The 26,801-nt window shown below is 38.2% G+C and overlaps 1 protein-coding gene across 4 annotated transcripts in view; it reads left to right on the top strand.

Annotated features, from left to right (window-relative positions):
- The window catches only part of LOC132818995 (G-protein-signaling modulator 2-like), a 67,568-nt gene that overhangs the window by 25,545 nt on the left and 15,222 nt on the right, over positions 1 to 26,801 (top strand). For 3 of the 4 annotated variants that reach the window (XM_060830218.1, XM_060830217.1, XM_060830216.1), the window contains 7 exons: positions 1,676 to 1,897; positions 3,507 to 3,642; positions 9,461 to 9,603; positions 18,475 to 18,598; positions 19,471 to 19,586; positions 20,251 to 20,406; positions 23,306 to 23,414. In XM_060830218.1, the coding sequence (XP_060686201.1) occupies positions 1,677 to 1,897; positions 3,507 to 3,642; positions 9,461 to 9,603; positions 18,475 to 18,598; positions 19,471 to 19,586; positions 20,251 to 20,406; positions 23,306 to 23,414 (1,005 nt within the window). In that variant the 5' untranslated portion in view covers position 1,676. Of the gene's footprint in view, positions 1 to 905; positions 977 to 1,675; positions 1,898 to 3,506; positions 3,643 to 9,460; positions 9,604 to 18,474; positions 18,599 to 19,470; positions 19,587 to 20,250; positions 20,407 to 23,305; positions 23,415 to 26,801 lie in introns of all 4 variants that reach the window. The other variant, XM_060830219.1, reaches the window with a different exon arrangement.

The following is a 26,801-nucleotide window of genomic DNA, read 5'->3' as shown; positions in this document are numbered from 1 at the left end:
TAAAATCCTTTTCTCTTTCCATGTGTAATCTGATTGATTGCAGCTTATACGAAGTTTCATGGCTTTCAAGTTGAATTTTAACTTCCATTTTGGAGAAGTATATTAGTGCAAAATTACTCTTGGACTTCCCAGTTACCTTAACTTCATTGTTTGCAAACACAATATTTTCAGTATGTGTTTTCATTTCAATCTTTTCACGGTGATGTGGGTGTAGAATTAAACCACTTGGCTCATGGAGTTTGCTCCGCCATTTGATCATGGCTAATGTATTTCTCAACCTCATTCTCCTGCTTTCTCCCCATAATCCTTAATCCTCTTACTCATCAAGAACCTATTTAACTGTCGTAAATGCATTCAATGACTTGGACTCCTCAGCCCACATTGCCATAGTGTTCCACTGACTCACCCCCTCTGGTTAAAGACTTTCCTCCTTGTCTCAGTGCTATGCAGTCATCCCTTCACTCTGATGCTAGGCCCTTGGGTCCTAGGCTCTCCTGGTAGAGGAAACATCTCCATGTCCATTCTATCCTGGTGTCTCTATATTCTGCAAGTATCAATGAGATCTCCTCTCCTTCTTCTAAACTCCATTGAGCACAGACCCAGAGTTGTCAACTACTGCCCCAGGATCACTCTTGTTGAATGTCTTATGGACCCCTACCAAGGTTAGCACATCCTTCCTTAAATACAGGGCCCAAGACTGCTCACAATATTCGAAATGCCATCTGACCAGACCCCTGTAAGTATATCTCTGCTCTTGTGTTCATGCCCTCTTGCCCTATTTTACATGCACTGCCAAGTGTTCCGCAGTCTCATCCTTAATAATGGACTGTAAAATCTTACCAATGACTGTAGTTAGGCTAACTGACCTATAATTTTCTGTCTTCTGCTTCCCTCCTCTTAAACAGGGTGTTAGGTTTGCCATTTTCCAATCATCTGGAAACCCCTCTGGCCATGTTAAATTGTCTATAGTGTTCAGGTATGTGTAGATTATGTGCATTAGTTAGGGGGTAAATATTAGGATAATAGAATAAGGGAATGGGTCTGGGTGGGTTACTGTTGAGGGTCAATGTGGACTTGTTGGCTGACAGGCCTGTTTCCACATTGCAGGGATTTTGATTCTATGACTCCTTTGATTCTTGAAAGATCACCACTTATGTCTCCACACTATCTCCTTCAGAACTCTGGGGTAGAGTCCATCTGGTCTGGGTGACTTATCCACTTCCATATCTTTCAACTGCTTCAGCACCTTCTCCTTGATGATGGCCACTACACTCTCCTCTGCCCCTGACTCTCTTAAAGTTTGGTATGCTCGTGTCTTCCACTGTGAAAACTAATGGAAAGTAATCTACTCAGTCCTTCTGCCATTTCTCAGTTCCCTACCACAAGTTGCTCCAAAAAAACCATTTCACAGGCATTCCTTGAATGCCTTTCCTTGAGATCCATTACCAACCCGATTTTCCCAGCATATTACTGCATATTGAAGTCCCTCATGATTATTGTAATAAGTGCCTTTCTTACATGCCTTTTTTATCTTCTGATTTATACAATGATCTATAACAAGATAAGTTTCCACACTCTATGGCTGTACTGATGCATGTTGTTCCATGAAACAATTTTGTGATGTCTCAAGTTGCCATGTTATGGAATTGATTACTTTTAATGGTGATTTTTGTAGAATGGAAGCTTCCTGCTTGGAATTGGCCTTAGAAGGTGAACGACTGTGTAAAACAGGAGACTGTCGAGCTGGGGTGTCATTTTTTGAAGCCGCTGTTCAGGTTGGAACAGAGGACCTGAGAACTCTCAGTGCCATCTACAGTCAGCTTGGAAATGCCTACTTTTACTTGCATGATTATTCGAAAGCACTGGACTACCACCACCATGATTTGACTCTTGCAAGGTAGGCATGCATTTTCCCTTACCTTGAGTCTCCATGTATACAAAACTATCACATTCATTTCAACTTTTTTCTTGAGGGAAGTTATGTTAAAAACATTCTGCTGGAATTTCATTCCTTATAGTTATGAATATTTTTATGCAAGAATATCAGTTTAATTTTGTTACTTGCAAACCAGTTTCAATGTTTTCTATATTTTAATTTTGTTTGTGATTTTTTTTAACGACAGTTCAAACAGTATTTCAATAGATTCCACTTTTAAGATATTGCTGTGAACCATTAAACATTTGATCTACCTCACTCTTTCAATTTAAATTTAGTTTCCTTTTTGACTTTTGGTGGAAACCAAGGTAAACACTAAAACATCCAACATTTTACAAGATGAGCTTTTAATTCTCCAGATTCATCTGCATACCTACTTTCCGTTTTCCACCTGGACACTGTAGGCAAGTGGAATTTTCTGCAGTAAGAGGCTGCTGCCAGAAACCTAAAGGACCCTTTCAAGGTAGCTGGTTAGGAGTGGGTCAGTGGGGGAAAATGATTGCAGTTGATGAGTTGGTGATGGCAAGGAAAGAATAGGGCTGAGGTGCCCCAAGGTTTTCATAGGGGGAGAGGCTTGGAAGACTACACCTGTTCGCTCCCATAGAAAGAACAATTAAAATTACTTCATGTACTAGGCTGACTTTAGTTTTGAAGTTGGCCTGGCAAGATATCCTCAATGTTTTCCTTACATAGACATGGAGTTAATACTTTACTTGAGCCCTGTTGATACCATTAGAGCCCGAGCCACCTAGTTTAATGTGTGCCTTTAAATAGATATTCTGCTTGAAAGATATGTTTAAAAGAATCTTTGTTGATGGAACAGATAAGTTACTGCTCTAATTTTACCTGCACCCGGTTTCCACCAAAAGGGAAGATTTAAAATCATCTGATTTTATCTGATGCATAATGCGATTTATGTTTAAGTTAACAACATTTTAATGACTGCTCAGCTTGGAAAACTGAGTCAATATTGTGCTGTTAACTTAAATTGTATGAAACCCAGCATAACCTATCTAAGTTTCAAGTTTTGAATCTTCTATTGCTGAAGTGAAATAAACATGAAATGGCAATTGCAATTTTTTTGGAAGCCTATGTAGTTTTTCCACAGAAGCTATTTGTGTTTCAGTTTTGTGATCTAAATGAGCCATTTTGTCCAAAATACTAAATTATAAATGGACATATTTAGCCTGTCAACATATGAAAAGAGAAGAAATTGCCCAAAACTTCAGCCTTTATTTCAATCCAGTTGAATTCCAAAGACCTGCTAATACATACAGTATTACAGAAACCAATGTTATTTAGTTTGGGCAAGAACACTTAAGCAGGAAGAACAGAAAAGGATATCAAATGTGTTTAATGAACAGCATCAGTTCCACATTGAAAATTATTAATGTTAGTTACAGATTTATTAAATATTATATGCTGACAAAAATCAAAAGTATACGTAGAACAAAGGGAATAGTTAGTACAGATGGATTTAGAAAGCATAAAGGAGTATCAATATCAAAGGATTTGATGCAGAAAACTTAGCTTCTTTTTGTTTTAAATTGCCATTTGCTTAATTTTTCAGAACAATCGGTGATCGACTGGGAGAAGCTAAAGCTAGTGGTAACCTTGGCAATACTTTCAAGGTTTTAGGACACTTCGATGAAGCAGTTGTTTGCTGTCAAAGACATCTAGACATTTCCAGGGAACTCTGTGATAAGGTAATAGTTAGGAAGAATTCATTGTGCTTGGTAGTAGTTCACTTGCTAACCTTTTTTTTCTGTGCTTTTGTGATCAATTGCTTTAGCATATTCCATAATATTATTTTGTTAATGATATGTGGTCCCTGATTATTCAGCAGGGTCAGTTAGCTTGGTTGACGAGATGGCTGATTTGCAACACAGAATGATGCCAACAGTGTGAGTTAAATTCTCTGCACTGGCTTAGATTACTGTGAAGGATTCTCCATCTCAACCCCTCCTCTTGACTTTAGTATCTTGAATGTATTTGATTATTTAGTTAGATTATGGCTGATCTGTATTTTAACTTCACACAGTACTCTTGACTAGTACTACTATAATCTTTATCTCACATAGATCTGTTAATCTCAATTGCTTTGTCGAGAAGAGCTCCAGATTTCTACTATCCTTAATATAAATAAGAATACCTTGACATCATCCCATCCTAGCTCTAATTTTAGGACCATGATCTTTATTCTGGATTTTCCATCAGAAGAGAGAGAGAGACCCTGTATCTGCTATATGAACAATCCAGTTAGATCACCCTTTCAGTACTCAAGCAATAATTTATGCAACGTGCCCTTGATTAAACCTTTTTAGTGCCGGTATAATTTTGGTTGAATAGTGAGATATTTCTGAGGTCATTATATTCTTGTTGAGGTTTTCAGTGCTCTACATAGTACTGAATCAAAATGGTGTACAACTGTAATGTAACTCCTAGCTACCTTCAGATAAAGGCCAACATTTTTTTAGATTGTTGATTTATTTTTGTACTTGTACACTATCTTTTAGCATTCCATATTTTTCCATACAGTAGAAACTCGTTTATCCGAATACCAATTATCTGAAAATTGGATTATCCGAACGGAATCTGACGGTCCTGTGAAACTATTACAACAAAATGGTGTTACTGATAATGGTGTCGCCATCACATCTTTTGTTAGCAGTATAGGGTAAATGAGGGTTACCTGAAATGAAGAAGATCTGCAAATATTGCATAAAAGAGGTGTTAATGACATCTCAGTCAGTCAATTGTAGAAGTGTTACCATAATTTTAACCAACAATGGTGCAAAGATGTTACTTACAGTGTGGAAACAGGCCCTTCGGCCCAACAAGTCCACACCGACCCGCCGAAGCGCAACCCACCCATACATTTACCCCTGCCTAACACTACGGGCAATTTGGCATGGCCAATTCACCTGACCCGCACATCTTTGGACTGTGGGAGGAAACCGGAGCACCCGGAGGAAACCCACGCAGACACGGGGAGAACGTGCAAACTCCACACAGTCAGTCGCCTGCATCGGGAATTGAACCCAGGTCTCTGGCGCTGTGAGGCAGCAGTGCTAACCACTGTGCCACCGTGCCGCCCACAGATCGGGTCTTTAGTTTAACTGAGGAAAACAGGGGGTTCTCTCACAAAAAATGATGTGCAAGCATTGCAGCAAATAAGGTGTTAATGACACTGGTCCAACAATTTTAGTCAGTCAATTGTTGCAGTGTTGAAAGAATTTTAACACATGAAAATGACTGACATGCTGAAGGATTTTAAAATCCATGACAAAGTCAGAGGTGTCTTCATTCCCTCTATGACTTTTTTCTGAGTTTGTATCTGGTGTAACTGATCGAGTTTCTTGTATGTACTTACCATATCTGTGAAGAGAAAGCGCACCACAGTGACAATTGAACAGAAAAGTGAGATTTTACAGTGCCTAGACTGTGGTGAGAATTGCACAGAAGTACAACATTGGAGTGGCGACAGTGTATGACATCAAGAAAGCAAGACCAACGATTGAGAAATTCATCAGCCTAAGTGACACTGCAAATGCGCTAACAAGAAAATCCATGAAAGAGCAAAGGATGAGCAAATTGTTCAAGCTGTATTTTTGTGGTTTTCACAGAAGCATGAAAAGGGAATTCCCGTATCTGGCCTTATGATACTGGAGAAAGCTGCCAGTTTCCATGAATTTCTCCACACCGGTGAGTCTGATCACAGTGTATCATTGGGCTGGTTACAGCGCTTCAAACATCGTCAGAGTTTTAGGCAGCTCTGCATTCTTGGAGAGCAAAAGTTTGTGGATGACAGCACCGTGGAAGACGACAGACTGAAACTGCAATCCATCATTCATGAAGGAAAGTATGAACCTGAGCAATTATACAGTGCAGATGAACGTGATTGTTCTGGCGTGCACTAACAGATAAAACACTTGCGTCCACCGCGGAAAAGCAGGTGTCAGGAATAAAGCGCAGAAGGATTGGCTCACTATTTTCCCCTGTGTCAATGCCACCGGCACTCATAAATTACAGCTTGTCTGCATTGGGCGATATATTAATCCTCGTTGCTTTACGAACTGTGAATAGAACTCGTTTCCCATGAGGTACAGAGCACATAATAAGCATGGATGACATATCCACTTTTCTCAACCTGGTCCCATGAAGATTTTGTACATGCTGTCGGGTCACATTTGGCAAACAAAGGACTCTACCAATGCACCCTTTTGCTTGTTCACAATGTGGGGGCACACACGGTGAAAGAAGCCAGTTACTTTCAGCAGACTGAGCTATCAAGTGTTTGTTTTTACCACCCAACACCACTTCAAGATTACAGTTGCTTGACCAGGGAATCATTGCAATTATGAAAAAATATTACCGCCATGACATGTTGCGTGCCGTCCTGGATGAAGACAATGCTGACAAAGGACTGCAGGAAATCATTAAGGGAATCACAGTCAAGGACACTCTGTTCATGATTGTTGAATCTTGGGACTGCATTATGCCATCAACAATTGCAGACTGTTGGTACAATAGCTTGCATTTGGGAGCCATGCCAGTGAAGTGGACACCCATCCAGAGCAAAGCAAAACCACTGACTTCACTGAAAACTGCAGACAGCTAGGTTTAGAAGACTTTGCAGAAATAGAGATTGATGCTTGGGTGAACTCTGACAAAAAAATTGGAACAGAGACACTCATCGATGATCAAATAGTCAACGTAGTCACAGAGGAACAGCAGGAATGTATGAATGATGTGGATAGCAAGGAAAGTCTGATACTGGCACCACCTCCAGAACCCATTAATGAAGCTATTGACAGTTTGCAACTTTTCATGGAGTGGTACGAAGCACAAAATGGAGTTGATGCCTTTAAACTGATGCATCTTCGTCAAATGTTACTGTTCACGACAAAAAAAGAGACAGCACTTCCTCAAGCAATAGCGGCTGGATAATTTCTTCGGAAATACTAACCAGCCTCCACTTTGATGAATTCCTTTTTATTGTACAGGTTCAGGAAAGGTGATCTGAGTTGTAAAACGTCATTAATTTTTTAAATGATATGTAGTGTTTGTACAGATTTTTAGTGATCAAATGAAATAAAAATTCTGCTTTAACACAATTATGGGCAGTGCAGCTTCCTTTGTTTAAGTCAAATCAATTTATCGAATAATCAATTATCCGAATGAAAACCTGCCTGCCCAAGGACTTCGGATGATCGAGGTTCCCCTGTAGTGAGTGGGAAAAACAATGACTGTCCTTTTGCAACTTTATGCCGCTTTAACTTACTGTAAGTAATTATGCAGTAATTAGTGTCACGTCAGTGCCTTTAGCGAACTTAGATATCTTGTTCTCTATTACTCCATTTATATAACTTTATAAATTGAATGGAAAGTTGAAAATAAGAAGGAGGAAGAGGCAATTTAGCCTCTCAAGCCTGCTCTGTAATTCAATATGATCAGGGCCAATAACTTGGCCTCAACTTCACTTTCCTGCCTGCTTTTCATAACCCTTCAACCCATTACTATTTTAAAAAAAAACATACATTTGTTCAGTGTCCTGGCATTCATTGCACTCAGGGTTAGTGAATGCCAAGATTAATTCCTTCTTGTCTCTGTTTTAAATCTGCCATTCTCTCTCCTTGTGTAAATATACTATACCTATGTCCTTATTTTGTCTTTCTAGATGGCCCCGACAAGGGAAACACATTCTTGGGAAGCCCACGAGTTGCACCTTGCCAATTTGAGCACATATCTGTTCTGCTTACTATCTGTCTCATACTGCTTAACCAATAAGTACATCACTGCACTTTTACTCTGAGTGGAACAAAGTCCTGGAACTCCCTCCCCAACAGCACTGTGCATATACAGACATCACAAAGACTGCAGATGAAGAAGGGGCTCACAGTGACATTCTTGTACATAGTTAGGATTGGGAATGCTTGTCTTTCGATATGTCCAGATTCCATGAATAAACAAACAAAACTTATTTGCCAAGTAAATAAATTTCTTGCTCTTCCATGTGCACTCATTTTTTGTTGACAGCTACTTAATGTAGTTTTTTGATATTCATCTGAATGCAAAATCTAATGGAAGTATGTTATGATCCCACCTTTTGCTAATACTGGCTAGATCAGATCCTGGAATGAAACTTGGGAGGTTGACAGATAATTGAGTTTTAATTTTACAATTAGTTCGTCAGTCGTTGAACATACTATATATGAGGCTGCTGATGTTCTTAAGGGAATGTAAGCTTATTATACAGAAAAAAAATGGGATGAATTTTCACAATCTCTGAGATAGGGACACCACAAGACCCTTGCCAACAGTTCTGCATGTCTGTTTTGTTTTTTGCCGAAGTGGATAACTTCACATTTTCACATGTGCCATTTGTTATCCATTAAGTAAGTTAATCCAAATCCTACTGAAACTGCTTTACATCTTCCTTTCAATGCACATTCACACTTAGCTTTGTATCATTCTCAAATTTGGAAATGTTACATTTGGTCTCCATCTCCAAATCATTGATAATATAAACAGCTGGGGTCCATGTATTGATCCTTGCAGTTCATTACCAGTCTGAACATACCAATTGAGAATAACCTATTTATTCCTACTGTGTTTTAAGTCTGTTAGCTAAATACAGTACATTGTACCCTATTCCATATATTTTGATTTTCCTAACCAGCCTGCTATGGAGGACTTTATCAAAAGCTTTCTGAAGATGTAGCTGTGCCACATCCATTGGCTTCCATTTGTGAACTCCAACAAGTTTGTCAAATGTGATTTCCCATTCACAAATCCTTGCTGATGGTGCCTAATCAGATCATTATCATTCAGGTGTTCAATTAATCCCATTCTTTGTAATAGATTCTAATGTTCTCCCTACTCTTAAGTAAAAACTTAAGAAGTTAAGAGGTCAACAATTCCTGTTTTTTTGTCTCTCGCTCCCTTCTTAAATAGTGGGATGATATTTGCCATTTTCTAATCCAGAATTATTTCACAATCTATAAAAATTTGGAACATAACTACCGATGACTATCCCTCTAGCTAACTCCTTCGGTACTCTGCGATGTAGACTATACAGTCCTTGGGATTTACCAACTTTCAGCCTTATTTAATTTCTTATTACAATCCTCTCAAGACTGATTTACTTCAAATCTTTTAGCCACCTGATCTCTGGGAAATTTCTTGTACATTCCTAAGTGAAAACTAGACAAAAGAAAATCATTTTGGTTCTCTCATTTCTCTATTACATTCTAAACATTTTCCTGGCTCTGTAATGGGGACACACACATTTTGGCCAATGTTTCCTTTCTCCATACCTATAGAAACATTTACAGTCCATTGACATTACTGTAGCTTTTCTAAGAAATTATAAAATTTGAAAATAAAACCACTAACCTGTTTGGTTGAATGGTAACTGTGTTAGATTTTTAAGAAATTATTTGCACTGTAGACTTTTATTAATCTTTTGAGTAATTCGTTTTCTTCATACAATTTTTATTTTGACTTTGTCTATAAAAACAGGTGGGTGAAGCAAGAGCACTTTACAACCTTGGTAATGCATACCATGCTAAAGGCAAAAGTCTGGCTTGTGCAGAAACTCAGAATCCAGGTGACTTTCCAGAAGAGGTGATTGTGGTTTTACAAAAAGCCTCAGACTACTATGAGTGAGTTGTTTCTTTCAATAAAATATGAAACATTAAAATAGTAAAATAAACCATTTGGTCTATTGTTGCATGCCACTTTTCTGAGTGAGTTTTTTTTTATCGAAATGTGCCTGCCACTTTAAAAGCTGTGATGGATTCTGTTTCCGATCTTTGGCAATAGTTCAAATTTTTTTTTGCTAAACTACCACTTCAGAAATTCATATTCCTTGTGCATCCCCTCTTACTAAGGAAAGTATTTTCGTATAAAAATCAGCATTTTTTTTGTCTAGCATAATATCTTGCTCAAGAAGAGGAACAAAGTAACTGGGACAATAAATGTATTAGGCTACTGAATAAACTTGAACATGAAAGACTGCTTGATGGCTAACCTTTGGTTTAATGAGCATGATGAGCTTGTTTGTTATTTGTTCTTTCTGAAAAATATAAGAGCTAGGATGAGGAATTCAGCCCCTTGAATCTGCTTTGCTCTTCAATCTGACCACAATTGATCACATCTCAGCCTCTACTCCACTTTGCCGCCCGCTCCCAATAACCTATCAACCCATCAGTAATTACAACTATATCTATTATCTCCTCCTTAAATTTACTCAGTTTGCTGGCAGGCAGGAAAGTGGTTTGAAGTGTGTATACCTCAATGCCAGGTGCATGGGTTGGTACCTGGGACTTTGATGTTGTGGCCATTTCAAAGACATGGATAGAGCAGGGACAGGAATGGTTGTTGCAGATTCCGGGGTTTAGATGTTTCAGTAAGTTCAGGGAAGGTGGTAAAAGAAGGGGAGGTGTTGCATTGTTAGTCAAGGCCAGTATTACGATACCAGAAATAACTTTTGATGAGGACTCATCTACTGAGGTAGCATGGGTTGAGGTTAGAAACAGGAAAGGAGAGGTCGCAGTATTGGGAGTTTTTACGGGCCTCTAAAAAGTTCCAGAGATGTAGAGGAAAGCATTGCAAGGATGATTCTGGATAGGAGTGAAAGTAACAGGGTAGTTGTTATGGGGTTTTTAACTTTCCAAATATTAACAGGAAACACTACAGTTTGAGTAGATGGGTCAGTTTTTGTCCAATGTGTACAGGAGGATTTCCTAACACAGTATGTAGATAGGCCAACAAGAGGATTTGGTACTGGGTAATGAACCAGGCCAGCTGTTAGATTTAGAGGTAGGTGAGCACTTTGGTGATAGTGACCACAATTCAGATACGTTTACTTTAGTCATGGAAAGTGATAGGTATATACTGCAAGGCAAGAGTTACAGCTGGGGGCAAGGCAATAATGATGCAATTAGGTAAGATTTATGTGCATAGGTTGAGGAAGGAAAGTGAAGAGGATGAGCACAATTGCAATATGAAGCTTGTTCAAGGAACAGCTGCTGTGTGTCCTTGATAAGAATGTACCTGTCAGGCAGAGAGGACGTGGTTGAGCGAGGGAACTGTGGTTTACTAAAGAAAGTTGAATCTCTTGTCATGAGGACGAAGGAAACTTATGTAAAGATGAGATGTGAAAGCTCCGTTAGGACGCTTGAGAGTTACAGGTTAGTCAGTCTGGACCTAAAGAGAGAGCTAAGAAGAGCCAGGAGGGGACATGAGAAGTCATTGGAGGTAGAATTAAGAAAAACCTTGAAGCTTTCCAAAGGTATGTCAGGAATAAAAGAATGACCAGGGTAAGATTAGGGCCAGTCAAGGACAGTAGTGGGAAGTTGTGCACGCAGTACAAAGAGATAGGAGAGATGCTAAATGAATATTTTTCATCATTATTCACACTGGAAAAAGACAATGTTGTCGAGAATACTGAGATGTACGGGCTATTAGATTTGCCGGGATTGAGGTTCATAAGGAAGGAAGAGGTGTAGGCAATTCTGGAAAGTGAAAATAGATAAGTCACCTGGGCTGGATGGGATTTATCCTAAGATTCTCTGGGAAGCTAGAGCAGAGCCTTTGGCTTTGATCTTTATGTTGTCATTGTCTGCAGGAATAGTGCCAAAAGACTGGAGGATAGCAAATGTTGTCCCTTTGCTCAAGAAGGGGATTAGAGACAGCTCTGGTAATGATAGACCAGTGAGCCTTCCTTCGGTTGTAGGTAAGGTTTTTAAAAGGGTTATAAGAAAGGATTTATAATCATCTCAAGAGGAGTAATTTGATTAGGGATAGTCAACACTGTTTTCTGAAGGGTAGGTCATGCCTCACAAACCTTATTGAGTTCTTTGCGAAGTTGACCAAATGGGTAGATGAGGGTAAAGCAGTTGATGTATATATGGATTTTAATAAAGCGTTTGATAAGATTCCCCACGGTAGGCTATTGAAGAAAATACAGAGGCATGAGACTGAGGGTGATTTAGCGGTTTGGATCAGAAATTAGCGAGCTGTAAGAAGACAGTGTGGTGGTTGATGGGAAATGTTCATGCTGGAGTTCAGTTACTAGTGTGGTGCTGCAAGGATCTGTTTTGGGTCACTGCTGTTTGTCATTTTTATAAATGACCTGGATGAGAGCGTAGAAGGATAGGTTAGTAAATTGTGGATGAATCTAAAGTTGGTGGAATTGTGGATAGTGTAGAAGGATGTTGCAGGTTACACAAGGACATAGATAAGCTGCAGAGCTGGGCTTGGAGGTGGCAAATAGAGTTTAATGTAGAAATGTGTGAGGTCATTCACTTTGGAAGGAATAACAGGAATACAGAATACTGGGTTAATGGTAAGATTCTTGGTAGTGTGGATGAGCAGATGCTCATCCACACCACCAAGAATCTTATGTGTCCATGTGCATGTGCATAGATCCCTGAAAGTTGTGCAGGTGTCCATGTGCACAGATCCCTGAAAATTGCCACCCAGAGTGAAAGGGTTGTTAAGAAGGCAAACAGTGTGTTAGCTTTTATTGGTATAGGGATTGAGTTTAGGAGCCATGAGGTCATGTTGCAGTTGTACAAAACTCTGGTGCAGCAGCACCTAGAGCATTGCTTACAGTTCTGGTCACTGTATTACAGGAAGGATGTGGAAGCAATGGAAAGAATGCAGAGGAGAATTACTAGGATGTTGCCTGGTATGGAGAGAAGGCCTTATGAAGAAAGGCTGAGAGACTTGAGCCTGTTTTCGCTGGCGAGAAGAAGGTTACGAGGTGACTTTATAGAGGCATTCAGGATGATCAGAGGATTAGATAGATTGGACAGTGAGAGCCTTTTTCTTTGGTTGGTGCTGGCTAGCACGAGGGGACATAGCTTTAAATTGAGGGGTGATTGTTATAGAACAGATGTCAGAGGTAGGTTCTTTACTCGGACTAGTAGGGGAGTGGAATGCTCTGTCTACTATAGTAGTGGGCATGCCAACATTAAGGGCATTTAAATGGCTATTGGATAAACATATAGATGATAATGGAATAGTGTAGGTTAAATGAGCTTTAGATTGGTTTCACAGGTTGGTGCAACATCAAGGGCCGAAGGACCTGTACTGTGCTGTACTGTCCTATGTTTGATGACCTGGCATTTTTGTAATCTGGGGTAGTGAATTCCACAGATTCATAACCCTTTGAGAGCATTAATTTCTCCTCTGATTTAAATCTGCTGCTCAATACTAAAACTATGACGTCTCACTCTAGGTTGTCTGATAAGAAGAAACTTCCTTTCTATGTCTACTTAGTCAATCCCCTTTACTCAATAACATCTTGTATACCTCAATTAGATCTCAAGTCATTCTTCTAAACTTTAGAGAATACAAGTCTATCCTGCTCACTCTCTCAAGACAAACCACTCATCTCTGGAATCAATGTAGTGAATCACCTCTGAATCCCTATTTGTGTAAAGGGACCAAAACTATCATTACAGATACAGTCTCACAAATTCTTTGGACAGTTGCAGCAACACTTTTTTCTACTTTTCTACTTTATTCCTTTAGCAATAAATGCCAAAATTCAGTTGCCTCCCTTATTACCTGCTGTACCTGTAATTCATGCACTAGAGCACCCAGATACGGTGGGTGGCACAGTAGTTAGCACTGCTGCCTCACAGCGCCAGAGACCCGGGTTCAATTCCCGACTCAGGCGACTGACTGTGTGGAGTTCGCACATTCTCCCTGTGTCTGCGTGGGTTTCCTCCCACAGTCCAAAGATGTGCAGGTCAGGTGAATTGACCATGCTAGAATTGCCTGTAGTATTAGGTAAAAGGGGTAAATGTAGGGGAATGGGTGGGTTGTGCTTCGGCGGATCGGTGTGGACTTGTTGGGCTGAAGGGCCTGTTTCCACACTGTAAGTAATCTAATCTAGATACCTCTGCACAAAAGCACTCTGAAGTTTCCATTTTAGAACGGTCATACCGGACTCTAAATGTCTAAATGACTCTCCAGGGATGCTGCCAGACCTGCTGAATTTCTAGAATTGTCTGTGTTTGTTTTCGAATTCCAGCATTGGCAGTATTTATGCTTTTTAATCAAGCTTGTTTGTGAACTCAGTTTTTCACATAGATACTGTGGAAGTGTAACCCCTGACCAGGGACAATGTCTTAGGAGGCAGTCAGGAATCAGACATGTGGCAGACTTTATTCAAGCACATGGTGCAATACCTTAGGAGGGATGACAGTGGCAATGGTGCAATCCTTTAGCAGGGATGACAGTGGAGGAACAATAGTGGATATTTCTGTGTATCATGGAGAAGATGCAGGATCAGTTCATTCCAAAAAGGAAGAAAGATCCTAGGAGAAGGGAAGTTAAGAAACATATAAAGTTAAAAGAGAAAAAGTATAACATAGCAAAGATAAGTGGGAAAACGGTGACTGGGAAGCTTTTAAAGAACAACAGAGGATTACTAAAAAGGAAATACGCAGAGAAGAAATGAGGTACGAAGGTAAACTGGCCAATAATATAAAGGAGGATAATAAAAGCTTTTTCAGGTATGTGAAAGGCAAAAAAATGGTTAAGACTAAAATTGGACCCTTGAAGACAGAAATAGGGGAATATATTACAGGGAACAAAGAAATGGTAGAAGAATTGAATTGGTACTTCAGATCTGTGTTCACTGGGGAAGACACAAGCAATCTCCCTGAGGTAACAGTGGCTGAAGGATCTGAACTTAAGCGAATTTGTATTTGCCAGGAATTTTTGTTGGAGAGACTGTTAGGTCAGAAGGTTGATAAGTCCCCGGGGCCTGATGGTCTACATCCCAGGGTACTGAAGGAGGTGGCTCGAGAAATCGTGGATGCGTTGGTGATTATTTTCCAGAGTTCGATAGATTCGTGATCAGTTCCTGCGGATTGGAGGGTGGCTAATGTTGTACCTATTTTTAAGAAAGGTGGGAGAGAGAAAACAGGAAATTATAGACCAGTTAGTCTGACCTCAGTGGTGGGAAAGATGCTGGAATCTATTATCAAGGATGAAATTACGACACGTGGATAGTAGTAACAGGATAGGTCAGAGTCAGCATGGATTTATGAAGGGGCAATCATGCTTGACTAATCTTCTTGAATTTTTTGAGGCTATAACTCTGAAGATGGACGAGGGAGGTCCAGTAGATGTAGTGTACCTGGACTTTCAGAAAGCTTTTGATAAAGTCCCACATAGGAGGTTAGTGAGCAAAATTAGAGCGCATGGTATTGGGGACAAAGTACTAAATTGGATTGTAAGTTGGTTGGCTGTTAGGAAACAAAGAGTAGTGATAACCGGCTCCATTTCGGAATGGCAGACAGTGACCAGTGGGTACCGCAGGGATCAGTGCTAGAACTGCAGCTTTTAACAATATATGTTAATGATATAAAAGATGGTATTAGTAATAACATTAGCAAATTTGCTGATGATACTAAGCTAGATGGCAGGGTGAAATGTGAGGAGGATGTTAGGAGATTATAGGGTGACCTGGACTGCTTGGGTGAGTGGTCAGATGCATGGCAGATGCAGTTTAATGTGGATAAATGTATGGTTATCCACTTTGTGGCAAGAACAGGAAGGCAGATTACTACCTAAATGGAATCAATTTAGGTAAAGGGGCAGTACAAAGAGATCTGGGTGTTCTTGTACACCAGTCAACCAAGGTAAGCATGCAGGTACAGCAGATAGTGAAGAAGGCTAATAGCATGCTGGCCTTCATAACAAGAGGGATTGAGTATAGAAGCAAAGAGGTTCTTCTGCAGCTGTACAGGACCCTGGTGAGATGACACCTGGAGTACTGTGTGCAGTTCTGGTCTCCAAATTTGAGGAAAGACATTCTGGCTATTGAGGGAGTGCAGCGTAGGTTCACGAGGTCAATTCCTGGAATGGAGGGACTATCTTATGCTGAAAGACTGAAGCGACTGGGCTTGAGTTTAGAAGACTGAGAGGGAATCTGATTGAGACATATAAGATTATTAAAGGATTAAACACTCTGGAGGCAGGAAACATGTTTTTGTTGATGGGTAGGTGCCGAACCAGAGGACACAGCTTAAAAATACGGGGTAGACCATTTAGGACAGAGATGAGGAGAAACTTCTTCACTCAGAGAGTGGTAGCTGTGTGGAATGCTCTGCCCCAGAGGGCAGTGGAGGCCCAGTCTCTGGATTCATTTAAGAAAGAGTTGGATAGAACTCTCAAAGACAGTGGAATCAAGGGATATGGAGATAAGGCAGGAACAGGATACTGATTAAGGATGATCAGCCATGATCATATTGAATAGTGGTGCAGACCCAGAATGGCCTACTCCTGCACCTATTGTCTCTTGTCTATTGTCTATAACATCCAGTTAATGCAGGGAGAGGATCAAAGATCTTCTCCAAATCTGGCCTTGACATAAGAACCCATTCGTTCCCTTAATCTATGACTCATATCAGAAGAGAAATCAATGATGCACTCTGGTTTTTACAGTGAAAAAACAGTATTCTTATACATTTTGTGTAACAATGATCACACATAATGTGGTTACTGTGCTCTCCCCATTTCTCGATACAACCAAACCTGTGAAATTACTGATAAATGATGAACACTTCTTTGGACATCCCTAGGTTTTATGATGCCTAACAGATAATGTAATCTCTAGGCCTTGGGATCGTTCGATGTAGTCTACTAATTTGCATTCAGAGTTACTGGCTGATTTCCTTTGGGCATGTCCCTGACTTTCTTATCTCTTTTTATTGCTTGAATTCTATTGTTCATTGCATTTCATCTTTAGCAAATTCTATTACTCCTCTTGTATAAAAATGTTGGCTGAAAATGTGTTGCTGAAAAAGCGCAGCAGGTCAGGCAGCATCCAAGGAACAGGAAATTCGACATTTCGGGCATAAGCCCTTCTTCAGGAATCACTTTCTCCCCTAAAAAAGTTGGCTGTAATATTAATTTTCATTATAAAGTTTTATAATTACATCTACTATTAGCACTCTTTAACAAAGAGATGTGATGTGCCAGGCATCTCTTTAATGTCATCCCCTAATGTTTTTATTATACTTCGGTGATATGTGTGTGTCTATAATTACATTGAAATCTATCTCTGTGATTATTTGAAAAATCTTTAACTAGAATCGATTTCTTAACATTGTAAATTGTTTCAAAGAAACAGCTCATTTCTGCAAAATAACTTTGGCTGCTGTTTTTATGGTTGCATGATGCTTAACTAATGCAGTTCGCCTATGGAACAACATCCTTTTCTTTAATGAGATTGGAATTAATTACTTGTCTTGTTTAATGAACCTTCAGTTCCTTCCATGAAGCACAATTCCATTATTTCATCTGTCTTTGTTACAAATCTTTGAACTGTTTTTCCTTAAATTTTCCTTATCAAGGCTGTCTCTGCACTCCTTGTAACTTGTTCAGGCAATGCTCCCTTTTGGAGCACTATTGTTTCACTTAAATGCCGAAGCAAGCTTTTTAATTCTGTTTTAATCAGTTTGTTGACAACAGTTGGTCAACCATGTTGCTGAAAGCACTTTATGCCTGTCAAATATAGATACTTCATTTGGAGACATTTATTTCTTGTTTTAAGGCAAATTTGTCAGATATTGCCATTTGGGCAATTTGGGAGCACTATTTGAGTTGATAATTGGCCGTTGACACAAAGCATAATTTTTAGGAGCAACATTTCACAGTTTATGATCCCTGTTGGATACATAGGCACAGTTTATTTTTTGTTGTAGTGCTAAGCTGCTCCATAACATATGCCTTTTGGTAAAGATTCACTTCTGTGTGCAACGTAAGTATTAGTTCTGATAGTAAGGATGAGGCATTGGGAGGCAGATTTGCTAATTCTGATGAGAGCTAGCTAAAAATTAAAGAAAGAAAAATGATAAATCTCTGGATTACTAACATCTTGATTTATGGTTCCATGTCTTTAGGGTGTGGTGGAATGTGGAGAGATTAGATCTGGTTAATTTGCCCAGGGCTTTTTTTCTATTGTTTTCTGATGTACTTTGTTCATGGTGGGTAAATATGTTTTCCGTTTGACATCATATAATCTTCTGGAGAATTTTGATCAACCTTAAAAGAAAAATCCTCTATCCAGTTTAACTAGTTCGTTCCTGGAAAGGAATGAAGAGTTTGGGATATCTGTACAAAGGGTTCCAGTCAGTGTCTCTTCCAGACCGTGTGGGAACCTGAAGTACCTATGCTGTGTGTTGACTACATAATGTGAGGTGGTGCAAATAATTTTTAAAGAGACTGTACACATATTTTAAATAAAAGTGCCCATACTATTTTGGAAAAAGGAACATAGTCTTACACTAAACCCATTAGCCGCCAATTTGTGCTTTTAAGTGGGAGATGTACAGATTTGATTCTGGATTTGATTCACAAAGGGTTTGCATAGACATAGATATGGGCAGTGATCATTATCAACTATTTTATATTTCTTAACTGAATTAATCCTTACTTTGTTAAATTACAATCTGAACTAACCATCAAAGATCAGTTCTATTTACTGGTAATAATTTTATTCATAGGGCAAATTTAGCAATTGTAAAGGAGCTGGGAGACCGAGCAGCTCAGGGGCGTGCTTATGGAAATCTAGGAAATACACATTATCTTTTGGGGAACTTCAGAAAAGCAGTGAAATCCCACAAAGAGGTATGAAATAGCAAACATCTATATTTAACCCAATCTTAATTTCAGAATATTTACATGGAGATGCAAATTTATTAAAATTACATAATTTTGTAATGTTCTCTATAGTTAGAAGGCAGGATTTTCTTGGATTAATGTTTTGTGCCTTGTTGGAAAGTGAAGCCACAATGTATTAGTTCTTTATTTACTTACTATAGGCATGGATCTGAAGCCACTAGATCCTGCTGTAACTATCTGTAAGGCATAAACTCTTATTGTGTGCTTGTAAATCTTTTTTGGCTTTTTTTTGCCTGTTCATGTCTGTCACAGTTCACAATGCTTCTACAGATGTTGAGAGGTAATTTGCATATTGTGTTTATGTTTGCATGACCTGTGGATTTGAAGTTAAATTGTTACCAGGTTTAAAAACCTTGTTTTTCAACTGCAGGAAATGAAAGTTTCCTTCTATTGGTTTTGCCTACTAACTGACTGATGACTGATTATATTGTAAGAGTTATGCGAATCAACTACACAAGTGTAACTCATGCCATTCCTCTTAAATATGAACTTGAAGAAGGGATGATGCTATCAAACCATAAATGAATATTTATAGTTAGTGTTTTGTGTTTAGATTGTGCCTTAGATATATTTGGATTCTTTAATCATTTGAAATTTTAAATGCAATCTTATGTATGTAGACTGTGCATTTCAAGCAGCTAGATGCCTTTAATTTAGTTTTAAAGGGGCTATGTTTTTGCTCTTTGTCAAACATTGCAGTAAATAAAACTGTAACCTGCTAGTTCAGCTTACTGTGCAGTGTACACTACAGTTCTTTAAATATTTAAGTTGACTACTTTGATATTCTGCTTGATTTTAACTCACTTCATGCTTTTTAGCGCTTAGAGATTGCAAAGGAGTTTGGAGACAAATCAGCTGAAAGGAGAGCGAGTAGTAATCTGGGAAATGCCTATGTGTTTCTTGGTGAATTTGCATTGGCGGCTGAATATTACAAGTGAGCATTATTTGCATATGAAAACCTTTTTATCTTTTGTTTTGAAATCAAGTAAGTTAAAGACCCTGAGAAAATTTTGTTTGAAAGCCACGATTTCAACAATTTTGAGGAGCTTTGACCTTAAGTGACCATTCATGTGTAAACTCAGACTAATAAGACATGGTCCACGTTATCATGGCTAATTTGAATGACTGTTTGTTGCTCTGGTTTGAAGTCCATTAGCTCGGCATGGTTCAATGATCAAACCTGTACCCTGATCAAATTCACGTGTCTTGACTATATGGTCTGGTATTTGACTAAAATTCACTTGTGCATAATCTACAGATGATGAGTAGTTGCCGGACTTATTTTTCCCCTCTCTTCAAAATAGCAATGCAAGGACCAATGTATGCTTAAATTGCATGGCATGGTCACTTAGCTAAATACGGACCAGAGTTTAAATCCAGGCCTTTTCATTAAAAGATTAATCTGTATGTCTTGGTCCCACACCACAAGGTGCAATCAATGTATAACCATGATAACAAATTATGTTTTTATGAGTGTGATCTTGACAGAGGCTAATGGCCAGTCAATTCCTGTTTCTTTTGAAATGGAACAAAATATTTCAATGTTGTGTGACGTTTTAAAATGTTTGTTTTAAAATACTTGTGCTTTACCGATTCAGGAGAACACTACATCTTGCTAGACAGCTAAAGGACAGGGCAGTTGAAGCACAAGCTTGTTACAGCCTTGGAAACACTTATACTCTTCTTCAAGACTACGGAAAAGCCATTGAATATCATTTGAAACATCTTATGATAGCACAAGAACTTGCAGATAGGTAAAGTTATTTTTAATTGCTTTAATGTCTAAGATCTAGTTTATGGCTGTTACCACAAATCATAATCCACAATAAATATATTCATTCCAGTATGTGAAGAAATGTTCATTGTAGTACTACATTTAGTTTGCAAGCATCTCTTATAGTAAGAAATTAAGCTTTATTGACAGATGTTCATAATGAGAATAATGCTTATCTATCTGAAGAAAGCCAGCCTAGCAGAAATAATAAAATAAAAACAGAAATTGCTAGCAAAACTCCACATGTCTGGCAACAAGTATGGGAAGAAAGCAGAGTTAATGTTTCAATCTGGTAACACTTCATCAGAATCCAGCACGTCTACTTTTGTTTCAGATCTTCAGAATCTGCAGTCTTTGTTTTATTCTATAAGAAATAATGGTGAGACTAATGTTACTTATTGTTATTGCAGCTTCAGGTTAGCGAAATTGCTTGGTTAAGTGTGAAAATCTAACTTTCAAGGGCTCTCTTGTGATGTATGTTCCTACTCCTGGTCTAAGAGATCGGGGTTCAAACCTGACATGTTCCAGAGGTGTGTAATCATATCTATGAACAGGTTGGTTAGAAAATCGGATTTAAAACAATTGAAAATCTAGCTTTCATCATTCAAGCTGTGCAGTTTTACTTTTGCCTATGAAAACTGTCTTTCATTCTTTTCATTATCTTAGAAAAGCATTGAATACCTAAGAACCAACAGCTAGATAATGGGATTATCCTTAACATTTTTTCCAGACAGATGAATGATGGGTGAATACTTTATTTCTATGCCTTAACCTTTTTCTTCCAACTGAATGCACGATGTTGCCCTCTTAATGTGGTAAAGTGCTAATTTTGCCAGTCAACCTCTGGGTACTGAAAGTTAGATATTAAATGTATAGTCGCTTTCTTTTTTTCATTCAGGATTTAATTGTAGTAAAGTTGCTTTTCTAACCTTTTGTTTCTTTCCTTTTCTTCCTCCTTTCCTATCCTATTTTTCTTCTTGTTTGCTTTCCCTCAGCATTGCATATATTTACTCTGTTAATCATGTTATAAGTAAACATTCCTACAGCCTGGTTAAGGAAGTCGAACAGTACAAGTACCATTCAGTTTCCTAAGCAAGGACATTGCACTATTTCTATCGTGCAGTTTCCAGAGCAAAATATCATAGAAATTAAATGGCCATGAGCAAGAATGGTGGTTATTGTTCATCGATATGCTGCAATAAATTCTGAACAAATTTGTGCTTGATTTTATCTGACTGAATCATAGAAATGTTATGGCATAGGAGGCCATTTGGTCCATTGTATCTGTATCGCCCCACCAAAAAGACATCATGCATTACTGCCTATATCGTGTCTTCTCTTCATACCCATGCATATTGTTTCTATTCAGATATTCATTCAATGCCTTCTTGAATGCCTCAGTTGAACCTGCCTCCACTTCACATCCAGGCACTCTGCTTCCAGACCAAAGCCACTTATTATGTGGGAAAAAAACTCTCCTAATAATTTGCTTCTTTTGCAAATCACTTTAAATATGTGCATTCTCATTCTTCATACTTTGTACCTGTGGGGACAGTTTCTCCCTACCTTCTATATCCAGCCCCCTCATGATTTTGAAACCTTCTGTCTGATAATCTCTTAGCCTTTCTCCCCTCCAGAAGAGCAATCCCAGCCTCTCCGATCTATCCTCAAATTGTAGATTTCTCAGATGTAGAAATAGTTCTTGTAAGTCTGTGCTGAACTCTTCCCAATGCGTTTGCATTCTTCCTCTAATGTGATATCCAGAACTGTAAACAGTATTCCAATTAAAGTCTAACAAATGTGTTTACATTCTCAGCATCATCTCCTTGTTATATTCTATGCCCCTATAAATAAAGCCAAGGTACAGTATGCTTATTTAACTGCTCTCTCTACATGTGCTGCCTCCTTCAGTATACTCCAAGGTTCGTCTGCTTTTTTTTTTAGAATTAGAATTGGAATCCCTACAATGTGGAAACAGGCCCTTCGGTCCAACAAGTCCATACTGACCCTATGAAGAGCTATTCCCCTACTCTATATTTACCTCTGACTAATAACCTACACTATGGGCAATTTAGCATGGCCAATTCACCTGACCTGCACATCTTTGGATTGTGTGAGGAAACCCATGCAGGCACTGGGAGAATGTGCAAACTCCACACAGAGTCGACCGAGTCTGGAATTGAACTTGGGTCCCTGGCACTGTGAACCAGCATGCTGTCCTGTTTAGGATTATAGTCTTGTTTTGTACTTTTTGTCCATGTTCCCCCCATCAAACTGCATTATCTCACATTTCTCTGCATTGAACTTCATCTGGTATTTATTCGCTCGCTCCTCCAACTTCTCTAATATCATTTTGAAGTTCTACACTGTCCTCCATATTTTCAGAAATCTTAAGATCAAATTTTTTAAATTTATCCAAATCTTAATTAAAAGACTTTGCATGGCTATTATAAGATCTGCACCAAAAAAAACACACGTCTAGTTATTTTTTCCCCAACTAATATTATGAATGTGTAGCCCAATAATTGAAATCTAGCATTTATGCAAAGTACTAACTCTATCTCCTCACCCGCATACCCCATGTACAGTGCAGTATTAGTAACAAACAAAGTTTTTAAATGAAGTATTCCTCTATTTCATCAGAGTACTTGTTTAGTCTTTTTCAAATACACATTTTATATGTATTCCACTTTTTGCAAGGTGACATTGTTTTATAAATATATACAGAAATCCATTTGTTAACATGTTCTGACTATAGCCCAGACAACTTCTGGAGGTATATATTCCTTGTTTAAGAAATAATAGCACTTGAAATTAAAGGAAAAAAATCAAATAATATGAACTAACATCGTTAACTCTGTTCTTCTTTTGAATTTTAGGATTGGTGAAGGGAGAGCTTGTTGGAGTTTAGGAAATGCTTACACTGCACTAGGAAATCATGAACAAGCTGTACAGTTTGCTGAGAAGCACTTGGAAATTTCAAAAGAGGTAACAATTTTGTATAACTTGCTTAACAATGCAGTTAAATTGTTATTAACATGTATGTTAATGGAAAAAAATGACTTGCATTCATGCATGTAATTCATGACTACCAGAATGTTTTACAGTTAATTAAATGCTTTTCAATATAGGAAACAGAACAGTAAATATGTGCATAGACAATCCCAACAAACTGTATAACCAGATAATCTGCTGTTATGATAATTGAAAGATAAATATTGGCTAAGACAGTAAAGCTCCCCTGTTCTCCTTTAAAGTAGTGCGATGGTATCTTTTAAATCCATCTAAACAAGCAATTGGACCACTCTGGTTAACATCTAATCCGCAAGGTGGCAACTCTGACAGTGCAGCACTCAACTATTGTACTCGATTTTTCTACTCAAATTCTGGATTGGGACTTTGAACCTGGAACCTTGTGACTTGAGTAAGAACACTGTGTGATTGCAAGGTTGCAAAGCTGCTTGGTGGGTCCATGCACTGCAATTGGAGTGCAGATGAATTGACCTTCGATTCCAGACATTACTGCCATGCATGGATCTTGGAAGTCCACAAAGCAGCAAGAAAGCTTTTAATAGGAATGTGCACTGTAAGCACTATAATATTGCAGTTCAGCATATTTTGTTGAGGTTGCATTATCCAGAAGCTTTTATCTGGGTTACAAATTGAGCTGAGGGTTTAGGCATGAAATGATAACAGAATTTTGTGAGCAATGATGAAAGCTTGTTCCAAAATATACTATTCGCTGGGAGGGGGAAGAGAAGAAGTTTAAAACTTTGTTAGATCCACTAATTATTCAAGCTATTTTCCTCCCATTCAGTTCAAGTTTTGCATTGCCAGCAGATTAATAAATATACCAAATAGTAGTCAGTTCTGTAGTTTTTTTAATAGTTATCATTCATACTCTTGAACATGAAGGTGAAGAACTGCTGAAGAAGCTATAAATGATAAGCCGAAACAGACTTTCGGATTGTATCAAACAGCAAGTACCATTTGGTTCTATGTAGCAAGTAAGGTATTGATTGTACCCAATCAGCCCATGCTCGTAAAACTAAAATGCAGTGTTGGACATTAGATGTGTTTTTCCCATTGGACAACATTTCCTAAATAGACCCAGGTGTGCAAAGAAATACACAGACAACAATTCAGGATTGTCAGTTGGTTTGTATTGTATTTAAGTGTATTAAATGCATGAATTTTGCATTCCGTTTGAGAAGAAGGAATTTGGGTCTGCAACAACTGAGCTGAGCTTAGATAAGGGCAATTACAATGGAATGAGGGCAGAGCTGCATGAAGGGGTTTTGCAGCAAAGATGATTGAAGAAAAATGGCAGACATGTAAGAAAATTATTTCATGGCTCAAAGCAAAGATATACCCCAGTGAAGAAGGTTTCTAGGAAGATTATAAGTCTATCATAGTTAACCATGGAAGTTAAGGATAGTATCAAATTTGAAAGGAAGAAAACACAATTTGGCAAAAATTAATAGTAAACCAGATCTGAAAAAGTTTTAAGCAACAAAGAACGACCAAATAAATAGAGGAAGATAAACATTGAACGTAAACTTGCAAGATGGACAGCAATAGCTTCTTTTAAATACGTGAAAAGCAAGAGAGAAGTCAAAGTGAACATAGGCCCCTTAGAGAATGTCCTGGGGAAATAGTGAGGAACCTGGAAATGGCAGAGCAGTTGAATAAATATTCTGCATTAGTCTTCACAGTAGAAGACACAAATAACATTCTAAAATTACTAAAATTTCAATATGCAAAATAAGGAGGAAATAAACACAATAACTATATTACTAGAAGAAAAAAAAAGTAGTCATTAGCAGGATAGGTAAAGGGGAAGCAATGGATGTTACATATTTGGATTTCCAGAGTGTTTGATAAGGTATCACACAATGGGTGACTTGAAATCCCACAATGTTAGAATTTGTACTTTAGCAAGGATAGAGGTTTGGCTAACTAAAAAAAAAATAGATTTAGGATGGGGGCTTTGGTATTGTTGGGATTCGAGAGTGTCTGGCAAGGCTTTACTGTTGTTCATTCTTGAAACTGGCGATTAAATGTCACCTTTTAACCAAGGCAGTTTTTATGGCAGTGAACTGTGTTACTCTGCTACCAACTATTATTATAATATATTTAGCTATTGACATTAGTGATAAAAGTCTATTCAACAGAATGAATACTAGGATTTAGTTTGAGAAAATTGTGTAAAGAACCTGAAATGTAACATCATTTGAAGTAAAAATTCATTTCAGATTAAAGCTGTAAATCATTTTAAGAATTCTCAGCTCTAAAGGTGAATCTTTGTGTCTTCAATGTAAACATGACCTTTTTTTAAGAAGAAAGCTTCAGTCTGACTCATTGTGTTCAGCTGAAGGACAACAGTAGCCTTTTCTAGTCTTGTACATGATTGTGTGTTCCTATTCCTCCTGCATAGAGGGTGGGGATAGTAGGAAGAATCCTAATCGTCCTTGAACTTGTTCAATACCTTCATCAGTCTTTCTGCTTCTTGCCCATCTACAATGCCAGTTAAACAGGTATTCCAATCTTTTTGTTTTGTAGCCTCAATTACTGGTCTTGGATATGGGAAATTAATACAAGTATCACCTGCTTTTCGAACATTTGCTTTACACAAGTTCGCTTTTATGAAAGACCTACCTTAGTACATGTTTTTGCGAATCCGAAGAGAATTTTCTCTTTTATGAAAAACAGCAATACTTTTTCCCATATAAATGATGCACTTTCACATTATGCCATTTTCAGCTTACAAAAGGTTTCCTGGGAAGGCTCTACTTTCAGATAGTGGGGGCTATCTGTAATAGGCTCTGTACTCACTGGTCAGAGTTTCCTTTACCAGACATCTTCTGATTGAAGAGTCATTTTATAATCTAAAAGTTTGAGTTCTGTAAGACGGGGAAAAATATTGTCGTCTTAGTGCATTATTGTTATTCCAAATACCATTAGTTATGTCCTACATGTTTAGACTTCAAAGATTTCCTGTGTCTAGTAATATGATGCAGATGAAGTGCATGACCACTTCAAGAATACGGTTTCTGAGAAGCAAGCCGATATTTCACAAGGTTTGTAAACAGTTATCTATTGCAAGCAGCATAACGAAGTGTGGATATATCTACATCTCGAATGATCTATTTGCAAGAAAATTCCAATGTTGAAATTCTTTGATATTAGAACAACTTTTTTTTTTGTTAATCACACACATTATAGAAATGCAATATTACTTACTGTTCCGCCTTCTAGAAGTTTAGATAGCTGTTCAAACTATATCTGAATGAAAAAGTCAGCTTTTGAAATACTTAAGCCACTGCTTAACATTGTGGAACTACATGTTGGGTCACAGTTTATAATAATAATTCT

Source organism: Hemiscyllium ocellatum, chromosome 9, assembly GCF_020745735.1.
Source record: "Hemiscyllium ocellatum isolate sHemOce1 chromosome 9, sHemOce1.pat.X.cur, whole genome shotgun sequence".
Classification (NCBI taxonomy): Eukaryota; Metazoa; Chordata; class Chondrichthyes; order Orectolobiformes; family Hemiscylliidae; genus Hemiscyllium; species Hemiscyllium ocellatum.
This window is presented reverse-complemented; position numbering and strand designations above follow the sequence as displayed.